The sequence below is a fragment of the Saxophila tyrrhenica genome, assembly GCF_035928015.1.
Source record: "Saxophila tyrrhenica strain CCFEE 5935 chromosome Unknown scaffold_17, whole genome shotgun sequence".
Classification (NCBI taxonomy): Eukaryota; Fungi; Ascomycota; class Dothideomycetes; order Mycosphaerellales; family Extremaceae; genus Saxophila; species Saxophila tyrrhenica.
In genome coordinates this window covers 434,206-450,699 of record NW_027041749.1, presented here as the reverse complement: position 1 = coordinate 450,699, position 16,494 = coordinate 434,206, and the positions used below count along the sequence as shown (strand labels likewise).

Below are 16,494 nucleotides of genomic sequence, written 5' to 3'. Positions count from 1 at the left end.
GCGATTCAAGCAGTCTTCTTCGCCGCCCGAAACTTCTCGTGCCATTTCCTCTTCGCTCCAAGGGTGGATTTCGCTTCTGTGGCTGCGCCCGCAACGGCTGTAGCGGCTTTGACGCTGTCGCTGTCGACGAGCGTGATCTCTTTCCCGCCATTCTCGCGTCTGATGGTGCTTTCTAATCGACCGAGCGATGCTTTCTCCCGCCACGGCTCGGGCATGAGGTCCGCCCATTCTGCTTGGATGTCGTTCACTGCCACCGTGTTGCGGCCGTTGGCTGTGCGGTCTTTGAGCAACGCCAGGCCGAGGGAGAGAGCGAGTTTCTCTCCATCCACCACCATCCCCTCCCCATCGTACGCAGAGTCGGAGATACTCCTCAAAAACGCCCCAACTAACTCCTCCGGCCAGTCGTCTTCACCCCTAACCAAACCCTCACACTGCTCGTTGTCAACAGCAACCGTCAAATCCGCCCCCTCCGCCCGCGCAGCAGTTAGAATCCCCCGCCACACCTGAAGCCGAACGCTCTCGCTCGGCACCACCGCCACCCCTCCCTCAAGTTCGAAACACGCGAGTTTCCGCCAGACGGTCTCGCATTCTGCTTCACTTAGGGGGATACTATCGAATAGCTCCCGCTTCGTAACCGCCTTCCCAGTCCCCTTTGAACCGGTAGACGCATAAACAGGCACCGCCGCTCTAATAAACGGGACAGCGGATGCGGAAGAGTCAGGGGGTAGGAGTTCCAGGGTGGTGGTACATTGCGCTATCGCCTGTATTCCCGGACTGGATAGCGAATCTGGTAGGGGAAAGGACGGGGAGGTGATGAAGAGGCTGTTGGAGGTGCTGACTTGACGGATGGGATAGGTGTCATTGTCGGTGCAGATGACGACGGTTCCTTGAGCTGTTGGTGGGGATTTGAGGTAGAGGCTGGAGATATGTTAGTTGGATTGACGGGATGGTGGGATGGGGGCGTACGGGGAGGCGTTGTCTGCGGTTATTACGTCGAGGAGATCTGGAGGGAGTTCAAGGAGGCGGAAGTGCTGTTGTGATTCTTCGGGGAGGAGGGAGAAGGGGATGCTGATTTCGTGTTGCGTCGACATGTTCGCTACTCCATTTGTCTTGTTCCTACAGAAGTTTGTGTAGTGTTGAAGTCAAGCATGAAGTCGCGTTATTTTCGTGATCCCGCCCCTCATATCGGGCGAAGCTAAGCATCCACCTCAGCGACATCCGACAGCTGCATCCCGGTCTGTACCACTACCATCACACCTCTTTTCAGCCATTGTGTGATGCGGCCTGCGGGTCACGGCGTCTGCACCACTGCACCTTCTTCCTTGCACTTTTCGTGTTGTTTACTGCAGTATTGACAGCCCCATTGAGCTTGCGCCTGGCCGACATCTCTCGACGCGCCGGAGACAGTTCTAACACAACAACAACACCCACGATGATGATATGAGCCACGACCTTACGACTTCTGAAGCAATGGCCACCGTCATCCCCGCCCCGCCCGCCCTTTCCGGCGACCTCTTCCTCTTCCACACCACCGACCCCCTCCTCGCCAACTCCCCCGTCCTCGTCTTCCACGGCCCCGCCGCCTCCATCGGCGCCACAAGCTCGCGCATCCAAGTCCACATCTTCACCGCCGCCGGCTATGCCTCCTACGCGCGTCTGGCGGTCTCGCCGAACTCGCCGCTGTACTCTGCCGTCAGCAACTTGCCGCGGGAGGAGCAGGGGGACGAGGTGGTGCGCGGGATCGCGTTTGGGTTGAAGAAGTATTTCAACGAGCTGGATGAGGGGGTGAAGAGGACGTGGTGTAAGGAGGCGAAAGCGCCTTCACCCGCTGCGTTGTTTGGGAACGATCATATTGCGATTTTGGCGAGTCGGATGACGAGGATTGACAATGTGGATGAGGTGATACGGGAGGTTGGAGTGGCGTTTGGGGAGATGAAGTGTTCGTGGTTGGATGCGGATGTTGTGTTGCCTGCTGGGTCGATCAAGGCGTCGCAGAGGAGTGCTGGGTCGGCAGGGCTTGAGGAGTTTGACGAGTCGCAAGGGTTGGCGCAGCGGTATGGGAGGTATGCGGAGTTGGTCGATTCGCTGGGAGATTTGGTGTTTATGCCGACTTCGAAGATGAGGAGGGCGCCGTCGAAGTCGACGTCGGTGGGGAGGACTGCAAGTTTCTTGAGGCATCAGAAGGAAACGGTACGGAAGGAGCTGAATGAGCTGCTGGATACTGAGGTGAACTATGTCGACCGCATCAACGAGCTGGCGGAGCTGTCGAGCAGACTGGGCGGTTCTGAGGCTTCACAGCTACGGGGTGTATTCCCAGCATCGATCGCAGACATCGCTCGGCTCAACTCGGAATTCCTTACGGATCTTAAGCAGATTTTTGAGGCTACCGAGACTACTGCCTTGCAGGACATTGAGGCAATGGAGGATATTCAGCCTTCGGCTCAACAAGCTCGGCAAGATTTCGTCGCAGACACTCAGGGAGTCGGCGCCATTGCGAAGTGTCTCTGCGACTGGTTCCCGAAGTTCAGTGAGGCGTACAGCAACTACATGCAGAGTCAGGCCAGCGCAACAGCACTTCTCCGGGATATCCTCAAGACTGGTGATCCTTCAGTTGTTGCTTCTTTGCAAGACGTTGGAGAGCAGAAGCTCACTTCTCTCCTCATCGAGCCGGTACAGAGACTGCCGCGATACAATCTGTACATCGACACGATTGCCAAGCAATTGCCAGTTCGCCATCCGGCCATCAAGCCCTTATTGAAAGCAAGAGACATGATCACTGAAATCTGCGATCATGGTGGGTCAGAGCTGGAAGGCATATCCCTCCAGGAGAAGCTGAAGGGTCGAGTGTCTGCCTGGCCATCTGGTTCTACCGCCCTTGGCCGCTTAGTGACAGCCACAGACTTTGTCGAACTTGCTCCACCTTATGCTTCTGAGAGCTGCGATGCTGATCGCGGCATCCTTCTCGTCTTCACCGACAGCATCGTCATGCTTGAGAAGCGTGGCTCAGAGTCAGTATCGGCGAAAGCTTTGTTGACCGAGCTCGACAGTGGACATGGACCGATGCGACAAATGCATGGCCGGCCGCACACACCACACGACCTGACTTTCGTTCGAAGAGTGCAACTCGATGCTGTACAATTGGTTGAAGCGCAAGATGGCAAGTGCATTCAACTTCTAACGATGTTCAAGCTAGACGGTGCAGTGTATCCCCCTCAGCTACCGATGGTCGATTCTTGCCAAATCCTGCGCATCGAAGGCTTCTATGAGCGCAAGCTGGAACGGCTCGTCGAAGAAGTCACAAAAGCTCGCATCGAAGGCCGCTTCAGCGAAGCTGAGCGAGAGGCAGCCAAGTGGGAGGTGCGTGCTTCGGATCCCTCTGCAGACACCGCCAGCCTGCTGAGCGCCATTTTCGAGGACTCGAACCATGAGCACGTCTCTACCCGGACGTCCACAGCTCCTATTCGACTAATCGTCGACATTGATCGTCATGCTCAGAGACCGCGCGCAACCGAAGATGGGATCCGCACTATCATGGCAGCATCGCTTTCTCGGGACGGCACCTGGAGGTTGACGATTGAGTCGGTGGACGGCAAAGCCGCTCCCGAATCTGTCAATACATCACAGGTTGTTAGTGCACTGAGGCGGCAGCTCACGACACTTTCGAGCTTCCGCTACACAATTGAACAGAGCTCCATGACATCTGCGTTACTGGCAAAGCACGGCGCCATTCTGCAGACACTCAATCTCCAGGCCGCTGCTGCGGACGATGACGCGGTATCAGTGAATAGCCGCTCCGAGCGAACGTCAAGACCAAAGTCGCCGAAGAAGTTTCTCTCGAGCTTCTTGTCGAGCACGGGACCAGGCAGCCAACCTCCGGCGTTCCTGAAGAAGGACCTGCCGCCACTGCCACCGCCCAGTCGCCTCCCAAGCGTGCAGTCGAACACTTCTACCATGAAGCCACCAAGTCTGCCACCAAGTCGAGACAGCCGTCCGCCATCAAGAGACCCGCCGACGCTCAAGTCGATGACTTCAATGCGCTCGATGGAACCACTCGCCAGCCCTCACAAGAAGCTTGAGGAGACGCTTGCCACCTACATGCTCGCTCTGCAGGCTCGGAAGGGCAACATTGTCGGGCGAAGCCTCAAGATGCGAGCGACTGCCGACGAGCTGGCGGTCAATGAGCTTTACAACAGCGTGCTTGAGGATCCGAACATGATGGTGTTCGCTGCGCAGGCGACCGTTGACGTGCTCTTCGCGGCGTTCGAGAAATTTTTGAACGTTGCTTGGAGGGAGCAGATGGGTCAGATCTTGCCCTTTTCCACACTTCAGGAGATCCAGTCGAAGGCAGAGACGCTCTTCCCTGCTGAGTTCGATCAGTACTTCAAGGTGACCATCGGACAGCTCTCGCCTCAGAATCAGCGGGCCTTCAAGGGGATTATGAAACTTCTGGCAGATCTGCTTGATGGTACTGGCAACGATGGAGACCGTGGTATCCTTACCGCTGCTTTTGCAGAAGTCCTGGTTACTGAAGGCAACCCGCATGATTACATTGCGCTGATTGATCGCTTCGTGGACGACCCAGACACCTACTTTGGTGAGCCGCTGGAGGAGGTCAGCAAGACTACTGAGGCCGGCTTCAACCCGCACAAGCGAGCACGATCCGTCAATTCGGCGTCCATCAGCTCGAACACATCCTCGCTTCGAAAGAAGTTCGGCCTTGGGCTGTCGCGCGAGAACAGCAAGTCGGAGCAAGACTCCAAGATGGCCTCCGTGTGGCGCACACTGAGCAAGAGCACGCGCGGTGAAGCCAGCCCTGCAAATAGCATTTCCAGGGGTACACTTCACCGCTCGCAGTCTACCGACATGGATGCACGTGATGTGCCTTCGAGACCTGTGTCTCAAGATGGCTCTCCGACACACAAGACGAACTATTTTGGGGAGGACTTATCGTTCAACGGAACCACCTCTGCTCTCAATCTCGGACTCTCGACTATTGGAGAGCATCCCAGCTTCATCCCTACGCAGCCGCCGAGGAAGAAGAGGCGTAGCTCGCTCTCCGACCTCAAGGCTCTCGAAGCTGCACAGCAGGCGTCGCCGAAGCCCGCTTGGTCACCGCAAGCGGCTCGTCGTCCACCAACAGCGCCACGCTATCTAGACGAGAAGTCCTTGCCCAACTCGCCTGTTCCTTCAACACCATCTTCAAAAGGCGGAAGCGGCAGGTTCGGCTCACCCACACGCGAGACACCTCGCTCGCGGCTGCCATCCTCCTTCCGCAAAGAGAACTCACCCGGCCCAAGCAAAGCTCTCGCACCGACGCCCGAGCAGCGCCCAAAGAGCAGCGGCGCAAAACTAGACGAAGTCACCATCACCGCCCGTCCCCTCTCCAACATCCCCACCCTCACGCCCAAACCCCTCACCCTGCATAAGTCCCACACCTCCCCGCCCCCTCGAAACGGCCTGGCGGAGCGTCCTGGCGCTGGGAATATCGTTAAGAAACCCTCCCCCAAACCAGATAAGTCGGACATGCCGATGGCTTCAGGCACAACGACAACGGACGCAGGCTCACCGAAAAAGCTCCGCATGCAATCCCCGCAAAAACTCCGCGAACGCCTGCAAAACGAACAATCCGCCCTCGCCGCCACACACACCTCTCTCCAAGACGAGTTGACAAAAATCGGGGACGAGCTCACCTCCACCCCTTCCCGTATCGGCTCCGTTCGCGCCCCTGGCTCGCATAGTCGGACGAAGTCCACGCCTTCCGCTTACAACCCCCCGGCAAACATGGACATCGCCCAACGCGTCCTCAAGCTCGAAGGATCCCTCCCGACGCAGATGGAGGGGCTGAACGACCGCCTCTCCTCTATCCAGAACGATCTCAGCTCCTCTCTCGCTGTCTCCGAGGCGAAGTGCAAGAAACTCGACGAACTGTATAGAGAAGCCAACTCCGAGAATGAGGCTCTCTACGCGCGGTTCAACGATGAATTGGGACGGATTCTGAAGGCTGTCAAGGGTGGCGAAGGGGTGGAGGAGTTGAAAAGGCAGGTTAGGGAGGGTAGGGAAGAGAATGGGAGGTTGAAGAGGGAGTTGGGACGGGTGAGGAGGGAGAACGTTGGGTTGAGGGCTCAACTCAAGGAGTAGCTGAGGAGACGTGAAGGGGAAGAGGGTGTGTGGAAGGTTATGACTCTCGTATTTCTCTCTTGGGAAGGCTTGCGATGATAAGTGTTACAGGAGAAGACAGGAAAAGCGAACCAGGCACAGGCAACGGACGAATTGATGCAGCGTATGAACTCAGTCAGGGCTTTTGTATCATACTGTAGCATAGCATACACATCAGCATCAACATACTTCATCCAGCTCGGCACATGTCCCACGATCATGTGCCCTTGTCCGTTTGGTCAGGCTCTACATATGCCCATGCCCATCATCCCCGCCCTCGCCCCTCTGCTCCGGATCCAGCTTAATCAGCGTATCGATGCGCATAATCGCCACACAAGCCTCGACGGCCGACTTCAACTGCTTGACCTTACTCATGCTCGGCTCCAACACGCCCGCTTTGACACTATCCTGCACCCGTCCCTTGGCCAAATCCAACCCGTAATTCCGGTACGCTTTCGCCTTCTGCAGCGCCTTGGCGTCGGGAGAGTCTGCGGAGGAGGAAGAAGGACGTTGTTGGGATGGCGGAGGGCGGGGCGCGTCTTTGGGCGAATGGGGGTGCGGTGTCGGTTCGGAGGTGCGTTGGGAGAGGGCGTGGCGGGAGCGGAGGTTGGCAATGAGTTCGCTCGAGTCCTTGGCGGCGTTGACGGCGAGGGTGGTGGGGATGGTGAGGAGGGAGGCGGCGAAGGCGCCGATGGCTAGTTGTTCGCGGGAGCCCTGGGGTGATCGTTAGCATGGGGGAATGGTAGGGTGGGGGTTTAAAGGGGACATACGACGCTGGTCGCCCATTCTTCGAGGTAGATGTGTAAAGCCGTCTCCACTGCGCCGCCACCGGGTACTATCCTGCCGCTTTCGAGCGTGCGCTTGACGGCGGACAGGGAGTCGTGCACGCTGCGCTCCATCTCGTCTAAGCTGTACTCGTTCGGTCCTCGCAGGATAATGGAAGCCGCAGTATGCACCTTTGGCCCCTTGACCAGAATGCACTCGTCGTCGCTGATCCGTTCCTGCACAACTTCTTCCGCCTGACCCAGGTTCTTCGGGTCGAACGTCTCGTCGCCGTTCAGATCTGCCAGCGTCGAAACCATCGTCGCACCCGTCGCCTTCGCAATCCGCCTGAGATCCTCCTTCTTACACCTCCTCACCGCCATCGCACCCTTCTCAATGAAATGCTTCAAGCACAAATCATCAATCCCCTTCGTCGTCAACACCACATTCGCCCCCGCCTTCAAAATCATCTCAATCTGCTCCGTCACAATCCCCGCCTCTCTCTCTCGAATCTTCTCCAGCTGTGCAGGATCGTCGATCACCACATTCACCCCCAACTTCATCCTCGCCTTCTGCAGATTCATATCCAGCACCGCGATCTTCGCGTCCGTGACCCGCGTCTTCATCGCCTGGCTAGCGACAGTGCAGTTCAACGCATACCCCTTCACCAACACCGACTCCGTCGCGCTCTTCCCGTGCGCTTTCAGCACGTTGACAGCTTTGACGGGGTACTTGGTCTCGCTCCTCGCATTCACCGTCTTGACGCTGGAGATGGCATCCACGACCATATTCGCGAAGAAATCCGAATCCGAGCCGATCAGTTTACTCGACATGCTCGTCTTAGCGATGTTGATCAGCGACTCCCTGCCTAGCGTCTCGACTTTCGTACTGATGTTCTCGTTCATGTACCGTACCGCTTCCCGGAGAGCGAGTCTGTAGCCGGTGATGATGGTGGTGGGGTGTATGCGCATCTTCACCAGCTCGTTTGCCCTCCTCAGAAGCTCAGCGGCTATGAGCACCACACTTGTCGTGCCATCCCCAACCTCTTTATCTTGCTGCTGTGCCAGGTCCACGAGGATCTTGCCGGCCGGGTGATCCACGCTCAGCAAGCTCAAAATCGTAGCGCCGTCGTTGGTCACGGTCACGTCTCCAATATCGTCGACCATCATTTTGTCCAGACCGCTAGGGCCGAAGGAGGACTTGACGATGTTGGCGATGGCTTGCGTAGCGAGGACATTCTGGTCGCGGATGTCTGAGCCACTGATCTTCTGGCCGCCGAGGAAGAGGGTGCCGCTGTTGCGCTCTTGTTCGAAGATGCCTGCCATGTTGGCGTGTGGGCGTGCTGAGGCTGTAGTGGGCCTCGCAAGCTGGTGGAAGTTTTCTTCAGTACACTACGAGCCGATGTACAATCCTGTGTATTCGTTGAATTAGTTGAGGGGTTGTTGTGGGCGTTGGCGGTTGGTTGTCGAAGTACAACAAAATTTTGGACGTCGCGTTTCTCTTTCACGCGAACGCAACCCCGCCAAGAACTTCGTCAGACCTCACTCCAACTCACTGCGATGAAATATAGCATGTGCTTGCTGGGACGACAAAGAGACAGCAAGAATGCACGAAGTAGACATGTTAAACAGTTCATTACACTCACTACACTCCCTCCCTATCGACTGACTACTCCAACTTTTCGTCTCTAACACGTGCTCCATCACCACTTCCATACCCTCCTTCTCCTCTCTCTCTCTTCCATGGACGCTATTGTAACACTGATATACAGTCTGGTGCCCCAGGCACTTCCGAACCCAAGCGCTGGGTTCGCTTTCCAACTCCTTGAAGCAGTTGCCATTGCCAGTCAGTTCTTCTTTCCCAAGCGAATGATGGGGTATCGTCGAGCTCCAGTCCTCCAAGGCATTAAGCAATCCAACTTCGCCAGCAGAAGAGAGAGCCAATCTCAAACGAGCGTCATAGGCCAGCCAGGACCATCTACGTCATCTCCACTCCCACCATCCCCCTCACCGCGGCGTCGACCCAGGAACCGGCGGCTCCTCCTCAATCCCCTCCCCCCTCCCACCCCTCGAACTCCCAATCAACCTAGCACTCCCCGCAGAAATCTGCCTCGCGTGCCCACGACTCCCGTAATCCACACTCCCCGCCCGCTTCACCTCCACCACCTCCTCTTCCCCCTCCTCCTCTGTATCAAAACCGAACATACTGCCCCTGCCGCCCGTAGCAGCGGATTCGGGATCGGGCTCTGGGGTTTCTGCGCCAGCGAATTCAGTAAGCAGGCCTTCGCGGGACTTGACGCGCGGATCGCGATGGACGAGAGTAGGTTGCCGACGCACAGACTCGTGCATCGTCATAGGATCGCTGGGGTTGGAGAGGTCGGGGACGCCGTCTTCGTCGCTTTCTTCGTCGGGGACATTATCGCCGGTCAAAGCGGCGAGGGTGGAGAGTTTCGTCCTCTTGGTGTCCGGACTACTCGCCTGACCACGCTGGAAGTACTCGCCATCTGCATCACGACCGAGCTCCTCGTAACTGCCAGTGAAGCGCTGGTTCAGCGATCCGATACTGCGGTTCACGCCCGACTGCGTGGAGTGCCTGTTCGTAGCGCCAGACGCCAGCCAGGAGCCTTCGCTATCCACCGAGGCCATGGACATCATGCGGTTGGAGCGGATGGACGGGCTGATGGGCGTGTCGTTGCGGTAGCTGCTAGGTTGGTCGGCGTCGGGCATGGTGACGTCTTCGGGGACAGTGTTGGGGGCGGAGGAGCGGGCTTTTCTGCGTGCGGCTGCGGCCGCTGCTGAGACGAGAGTGACGTCTGGGGAGGGCATGCGTGAGTCGGGGGGTGAGATAGGCATTTCCGGGAGGTCTTCGCGGAATTTGCTTTGAGTGCGGGCGGGGGTGCCGGACTTGCGGCGCGGTGCTTGAGCCTGCGTGTCGACGAGATGTGCTGGGAGTGGCTGATTCCGCATGGACTCCCTGGAGGTGTTTGAGAATGAGGCTTCTGATGGTGCAGTGCCGTCTTTCCTCAAGTTTGTACCACCACGGCGGAAGAACGTCGCCCATGCACCAGCTCGGCGTTCCATCTTCTGGTCCGAATGCCTTCGCTGATCGGTAATGGGAGGCGGGGGCAGTGGAGTCTCGCTCGCGCGGCGGGCGTCCATTGATTTCGGTAGGCTTGATGCAGTGGCTCCGGTCCGTACTGGCGACAGAGGTGGCGTGGCAGTCTGGGCCATCTTCATCTCTCGTGCCGTCTCGATCACTGGATCCTCCATTGGCGTCTGGACCGGCGAGAATGCTCCTGGCATTTGCTCGACAGGCGGTGTTGCTGCTTCTTGCTCAACAGCGGCATCTGTGAATGGATTCTCCGGTTGCTCAGCAGGAGTGCCATATTCTTCTGCGCCTTCTCGAGCAGGAGGCTCAGTCTGAGGTACTGGAACTGGCACATCCACCAACTGCCTCCTATCCTCGCTTCTATCCCGCAGCGCTGGGTGGATGTCTGTAGGTGGTGTCAGCATCTCCCGCCCTCTCCTTTCCTCCTCTGCCCTCTGTTTCGCCTCATCTTCTCTCCGCTCCTCTTCCGCTTCCCTACGTTTCCTATCGCTGTCACCGCGATTCCTGCCATTCCTGTTCCGCAGCTTGCGATCGAGCTTCTCCTGCTGCTCTTTCTTCTTCTGCTCTCTCCTCTTTGCATCGCGCTCCATCAACATCCTCAGATCACTCGCGTCCAGATCATCTGCTCGAACACCAATAGTCTCCCGTTTCCGTGTCCTCTCACTCTTCGCAGGCATCTTCTCTTTATCCCTCTCCACCATCTCTGCGATCGGGGAAGGCGAAGGCATGCTGCTCGGCGCGATGTATTGAGGTGTCCCCGACAGTCGAACAGCGGGCCTGGGATTGAACATGTCAAAGCTTCCAAGCTCCCACCCTCGTTGCTCCGCGATGCCGGTCATGTTCGAGTCGACGTCGTCGCTTTGAGGTAGGGAGACGTAAGAGTCCTTGATGCCATAGCTCCGCATCTTCTTGCTGTCCCTGCGAAGAGGTCCATCACCTGGTCTCTTCGGTATAGGCGACTGCGCTCCCATAGCTCTAATCTCCTCTTCGCGCACGCGATCGTCCTTGCGACGCTTGCTCGATTGCCTGCGCGATGGGGTTGCGCTGTCATACTGGCTACGACGCGATCGCAGCTTGTTCGGTTGGCGCGGTGGTGGCGACATGTTAGGCTCTGGTTGAATGCTAGTCTGCGAAGTCGAGTACGGTCGGAAGTTGTAAGGAATGTGCGGTCGCTCCGAGTCAATGGGTCGCAAATGCGGGCTCGAGTCGAGTTTTCGGCTCAGTGGAAGCGCTGTGATGTCCTCGCGACTGTGTCTCCGGTACGACGAGCTCGGTGGCACATTCTCCTTGTGAGAGGCTTCACGAGCTTGCTTGGACCTCATCAACGACGCTTCGGTGGCCTTTTCGTCAAACGTTGCGGCTCGTGGTTGCTCGTCCGCGCGTTTACTCGTCTTGCGAGGTATGGCGATGGGTTGAGTTGAGGGTGGCGACGGGTCTGTTGCTGCCCTTGTCGGTGGCTGCTCCGGCTGCGCCTTTTCACTCAAAGGCTGTTGTTGGACGTCGTCTTTCGCACTGCGCCGACGCTTGCGGAACGGCCAGATGGGCATGTTACTCGTGGTGGCATGCGGGGGTGGTGTTTCGCATGCCGAGCACCGCGTCTGGCGCACAGCGTCGCTACGGTGGGACGGAGGGGGGTCAGAAGGGCGTCGAGGAAAAAGTGAGAGACTGGACCGGGAGTTCCACAATGACACGAAGGCGGCGTTCGTTAAACGGGCGTGGCGCACGTTGACAGAGGGAGGTCAGAGTGTGGTCCTTGCTAGCGCTGCTCGGGGATCGACGTCGATTGGTTTGGCGGCGCTGGCAATGCTGGCGATCGAGAGGGCCAGGCAGATTGCAGCCGAAATGATAGAGAGCGAATGTGTGGTGAAGTGTGGTGGACGGCGGAGGTGGGTGAGTGTGATTGGGGCTGCGGGCAAATGACATGGAGGCAAGGGATTGCTTTGCCATGCGACTGCGTTCTATCACGTGCTGGAGGGTACCGAGAAACGCACAAGCAGGCAGGTACCGCCGAGGACCCTCGTCATCAGCAGCGAGTTGAGCGAGGAGGTGCAGCCACTTACGACCCCCAGACGGGTCTCTAACACTTGTGGCTCCTCTTGCTCCCACGGTCGATCATAGCATCGCTCAATTATAGCTTTTCGTCCGTCATCGCTCGTCAGTCGAGCACGCTTCGAGCTCCGATGGAACCAAAGGCGTGGCAGGAGTGGACTTCTTGCTTGCGCTACTTCGATCCCCTTCTCCAGGACCCATCGATGTAGTCAGACCGGCTGCTATAGCGTGTCGATAGTCGATGTGCTATTGCAGCTCTCGAATGGCGCAATACCTCTTCAGTCTTCACAGCAGGTGAAATCTTGCGACGAACACGTCCGAACGAGAGCTGTCAAAGTTCGGCGGCCAATGGTGGCCGGGTGGGTTGCAGATGAGGCCGCATGCATTGACAAGTCTCAAACAGCTCGACTGCCTGCAGGTGACCCAGCACGACGAATTGGCAAACACCCTTTCGTCCTGAACGAGGTATATACTCGACCGGAGGTGGATGATTATTTATCTTTATATCCAACGGCCAAACGACAAGTACTCGCCGGTGACTGAAGGATGGGAGTTGGAAGTGACAACATATATTACTGGATGCCCACTACGTGCTATTGCCGATGCTACAGCGTAAGGTATGTAACCCATCCGCATTCGCATACAGCAGATGAACAGACATGTACATCTCCAGCCGTGAGTCGAGCATTCCCCAATGTCTCTTATCTCTTCTACTCTCCGCCTATCTCTTGGCTCATGCGGCAGTAGCCAGCTCGACGTGCTGTGCCGAAGGCCTAGAACCTCCAACATGAGCACATCTGGAGGTAGTCATCAAGTGTTGATGTTGAAAGGGCGTCTGGGTCTATTTGGCAACGGCAACACATTAAGACGCCTACCACATATCTCAATAAAATCTCACGGATCGGATCTCATACGCCCTTCCGCAAGGGTCTGTATCTATACCGACTACTGCGGAAGACTTGCCTTCTCCCTCAAAGGTGTGTACTAGCTTCCCCATGGGCAGCCGGCCGATCACCTCCCTATCTTCAGGCCTGAGAGATAGCGAGACAATGGCCCATTGTAACGACCATTTACGGCACCTCCAAGCGGTGTTGGCCCACGAGGCGGCCACGAGGTGCCTGCATGAAGGACCACTATGCCCAGCATGCTGGGTTCTGGAACACTTGCACTGCAGTATATATGCAGCATACACCGTCTAAGTACGCCATCAGTTCAGTGCCTCGATTTCGATCGCAAACATGGCAGGCCACTCTTGGATCTCTTCACTTTCCCACATCTCACTACTTCTCCTCATCTTGTCATCATCATCTCTCGCCGCCCCCAACTCCCCATGGATGCGCGAAGCTCGCTCCCGCCTGGCCAAGTCCTCACAGCTGAGTGGCAGCTTGAGCAAACGCTTCACTAACGGCTCTTGTGATACTGCCGGACCAGAAGACTTCAAAGCGCCCAAAGCGAACGTCTGGAGCGGGCTCACGGACGTCGAAGCCGCCAGTGTCACCAAATGGCTCTTCCGGATGAGTGGACTCAACTTGACCAACTCCAGCAAGGCTGGCGAGTGGGACAACACATTACTTCTCGTCGAGCTGAACGTCCCGAACAAGACTGATGTCCTGCCGTATATCGATGGCAATGCCAGTGCACCGGAGAGATGGGCTCATGCTGTGCTTGATATGAGAGCCAGCGAGGATCCTGTCCTCGCAGATATCTTGGTTGGACCACTGCCTATCGACAGTGCTACGACCTGGATGCCACTCGAGTACCCATACACCAAGAAGTCTGGTGGCAAGACGCGCAACCTGGACGCCGACTCTGGCTTGAGCTACGAATTCCGCTGCAACATCTCCGCCACCATCGCCGACATCACCATGGACCTCTGGGGCGGCACGGCTATGTGCAAGAAGAACGACAGTCTCTCAATCTGGGGCATTGACCCGGTTTGGTACGCAATATCCTACCATTCCCACACTTCCACTGACTCCCTCTCCCTTCCCTCTACAGGCAATACGACGGCAGAGTCACCCGCTGGGTCCAATTCTGGAACTACCCCACCGACGAATTCGACGCCCTCACCCTCCTCCCCCTTGGCCTCTACTTCAAAACCGACGAGACGGGCCGTGACCCTTCGGCCTGGAAACTGGAAGGCTGGCTCTACAACGACGTCTTCTACCCCACCACCGCCGAGTTCCGCTCCGCATACTTCTCTGCCAACTTCACCAAACTCCCTCCCAACGTCGCGGGCGACTGGTCCGGCACTGATCGCCGTGGATCCGAACTACCCATGGACGCTCTGCCACCCCCGCAGGCCGTGAGGGCGGGTCCGGCGAGGTACTCTGTTGATCAGGAAGCGAAGTACGTCGAGTGGATGGATTTTAGCTTCTATATCGGCTTTACTCGTGACAGAGGGATGGCGTTGTATGACATCCGACACAAGGGACAGAGAATCCTGTATGAGTTGTCGCTGCAGGAGGCGTTGGCGCATTATGCAGGTGGGGACCCTACGCAAAGCGGGACGGCGTATTTGGATACGTTTTATGGGTTTGGTCCGTACGCATTTGTAAGTCCCATCTCACACCTGGCGGAGGGGGGAGACATGATGGGTGCTGATGAGAGACAGGAACTCGTCCCCGGATACGACTGCCCGGCGTACGCTTCGTACATGAACACGAGTTTCTACATCGACGAGACGACACATACACACATCAACTCGATTTGCTTCTTCGAGTTCGATGCGGATTATCCGATGCAGCGACATTCGACGGGGACGTATGTGGCGAATACGAAGAATGTTTATTTTACTGTGCGCTCGGTTTCGACGGTTGGGAACTACGATTACATGTTCTCGTATGAGTTTTACTTGGATGGGTCGATCAAGGTGACTGTGAGGGCTAGTGGGTATATCCAGTCGGCGTACTTTGCTGCGAATGAGGACTATGGGTATCAGATCCAGTGAGACAACACCTCCTCTGGAACACCGGACTTCCAGTCGTACTGACGTGAGACTCCAGTGACGCCCTCTCCGGCTCAATGCACGACCACGTGCTCAACTACAAAGCGGACTTTGACGTACGTTCTACCCAGCAGCCTTCACCCAACCTCGATAGTACTGACATGTTCTCTTCCTTGCCCACAGATCCTCGGCAAAGCCAACTCCTTCCAAATGACCACCTTCGTGCCCACAATGGAGACCTATCCCTGGCACGACCGCCCCCGCAATACCATGAGAGTCAACCGCACCATGCTCAAATCGGAAAGCGAAGGCAAGATCTTCTACACCGGCAACGGCGCCACCCAGTACCGCGTCGTCAACACCGACAAGCCGAACAAGTACGGCGAGTACCGGGGGTACCGCATCCTGCCCTCCGACGGCACTTGCCACCTCACCGTGCAGAACTCCTCCAACCTCGAAGCCGCTGTGCACCCCTTCACCCACGACCTCTACGTCCTGCGCCAAAAGGACACCGAGCCGCGCTCTTGCCACCCGTACAACGGTTTCGATGTCTACGACCCCATGATCGATTTCTCGGAGTTCTTCGAGGACGACGAGAGTCTCGAGCAAGAGGATCTGGTGGTGTATTTCAACCTAGGGATGCACCACTTGCCGCATACGGGGGATCTGCCGAATACGGTTTTCACGACGGCGCATTCGGGGGTGCAGTTCATGCCGGTGAATTATTATGAGGGGGACGTTAGTCGGGAGACGAGGCAGATGGTGAGGGTGGATTATGGGGAGGGAAAGAAGGCGGAGGTGAAGACGTTTGGACAGGTGAGTTGATCAAACTCCGAGAGGTCTGATGTTCGCTGGAGCAGTGCTGATAGCTTGACAGGACGAAGTGAAGTGTGAGCTGGATATGAGCTCCATGGAGGAAGGGAAGGATTTGAGTGGGTATGTGGGGGATGTGGTTATAAGGAAGTTTCCTTACGATCCTAACGATCCGTACTTTGAGACGGACTCCATCTCATAAGAGGCTGGGAGGTGGCACGGAGGACGTGGGGATGATGCACGATAGGAGAACACCATCGTCGTGCCTCCATGTTTGCACGTGTCAATTGAGCCGTGACTAAGCAGAAATGAGATGAAACAAGCGATTTTGCACGTCATCTTGTCTCGTCCTCCTTTCCACCGTCCGTTGTCATCTACAACAACCCCTTCTCACGCCCATACCTATCAATCGACCTCGGTATGCTAGATGCTGCTGTCATATGGTTGGGGCTTAAGGTACCATGGCTCGCAGTAGTCTAGCACGGGCGGCGACGTGAGAGCTTGGTGCAAATTCAGAGCTCCGCATCTGCCAGACAGGTGAGCCTCGATTTGCTTACTTACGTTTGCCATTGTCGATCCGATTCTCGTAGAGCATACTTTCAAAGTCAACAATATACCACAAGTTTCCGAGCTGAAGTCGCGAGGACGAACAAGCAATC

At 56.9% G+C, this 16,494-nt stretch overlaps 5 protein-coding genes across 5 annotated transcripts; 2 read left to right on the top strand and 3 right to left on the bottom strand.

Annotated features, from left to right (window-relative positions):
* Positions 1-5: 5 nt before the first annotated feature.
* LTR77_009330 (uncharacterized protein) lies at positions 6-1,091 on the bottom strand (the record flags this gene model as incomplete). The annotated part of the gene is made up of 2 exons (XM_064806558.1): positions 6-918; positions 967-1,091. 2 exons carry the CDS (start codon positions 1,089-1,091, stop codon positions 6-8), a joined length of 1,038 nt encoding a protein of 345 aa, XP_064655375.1.
* Positions 1,092-1,470: 379 nt separating this feature from the next.
* On the top strand, positions 1,471-6,138 carry LTR77_009329 (uncharacterized protein; the record flags this gene model as incomplete). Its single annotated transcript, XM_064806557.1, has 1 exon — positions 1,471-6,138. The coding sequence occupies one exon, from the start codon at positions 1,471-1,473 to the stop codon at positions 6,136-6,138; it is 4,668 nt and encodes a 1,555-aa protein (XP_064655374.1).
* A 264-nt stretch (positions 6,139-6,402) lies between these two features.
* On the bottom strand, positions 6,403-8,243 carry cct1 (chaperonin-containing T-complex alpha subunit Cct1; the record flags this gene model as incomplete). The annotated part of the gene is made up of 2 exons (XM_064806556.1): positions 6,403-6,870; positions 6,927-8,243. The coding sequence occupies 2 exons, from the start codon at positions 8,241-8,243 to the stop codon at positions 6,403-6,405; spliced, it is 1,785 nt and encodes a 594-aa protein (XP_064655373.1).
* A 681-nt stretch (positions 8,244-8,924) lies between these two features.
* LTR77_009327 (uncharacterized protein) lies at positions 8,925-11,573 on the bottom strand (the record flags this gene model as incomplete). The annotated part of the gene is made up of 1 exon (XM_064806555.1): positions 8,925-11,573. The coding sequence occupies one exon, from the start codon at positions 11,571-11,573 to the stop codon at positions 8,925-8,927; it is 2,649 nt and encodes an 882-aa protein (XP_064655372.1).
* A 1,740-nt stretch (positions 11,574-13,313) lies between these two features.
* On the top strand, positions 13,314-16,037 carry LTR77_009326 (uncharacterized protein; the record flags this gene model as incomplete). Its single annotated transcript, XM_064806554.1, has 6 exons — positions 13,314-14,014; positions 14,074-14,629; positions 14,690-15,021; positions 15,081-15,138; positions 15,206-15,838; positions 15,900-16,037. The coding sequence occupies 6 exons, from the start codon at positions 13,314-13,316 to the stop codon at positions 16,035-16,037; spliced, it is 2,418 nt and encodes an 805-aa protein (XP_064655371.1).
* Between the last annotated feature and the right edge of the window lie 457 nt (positions 16,038-16,494).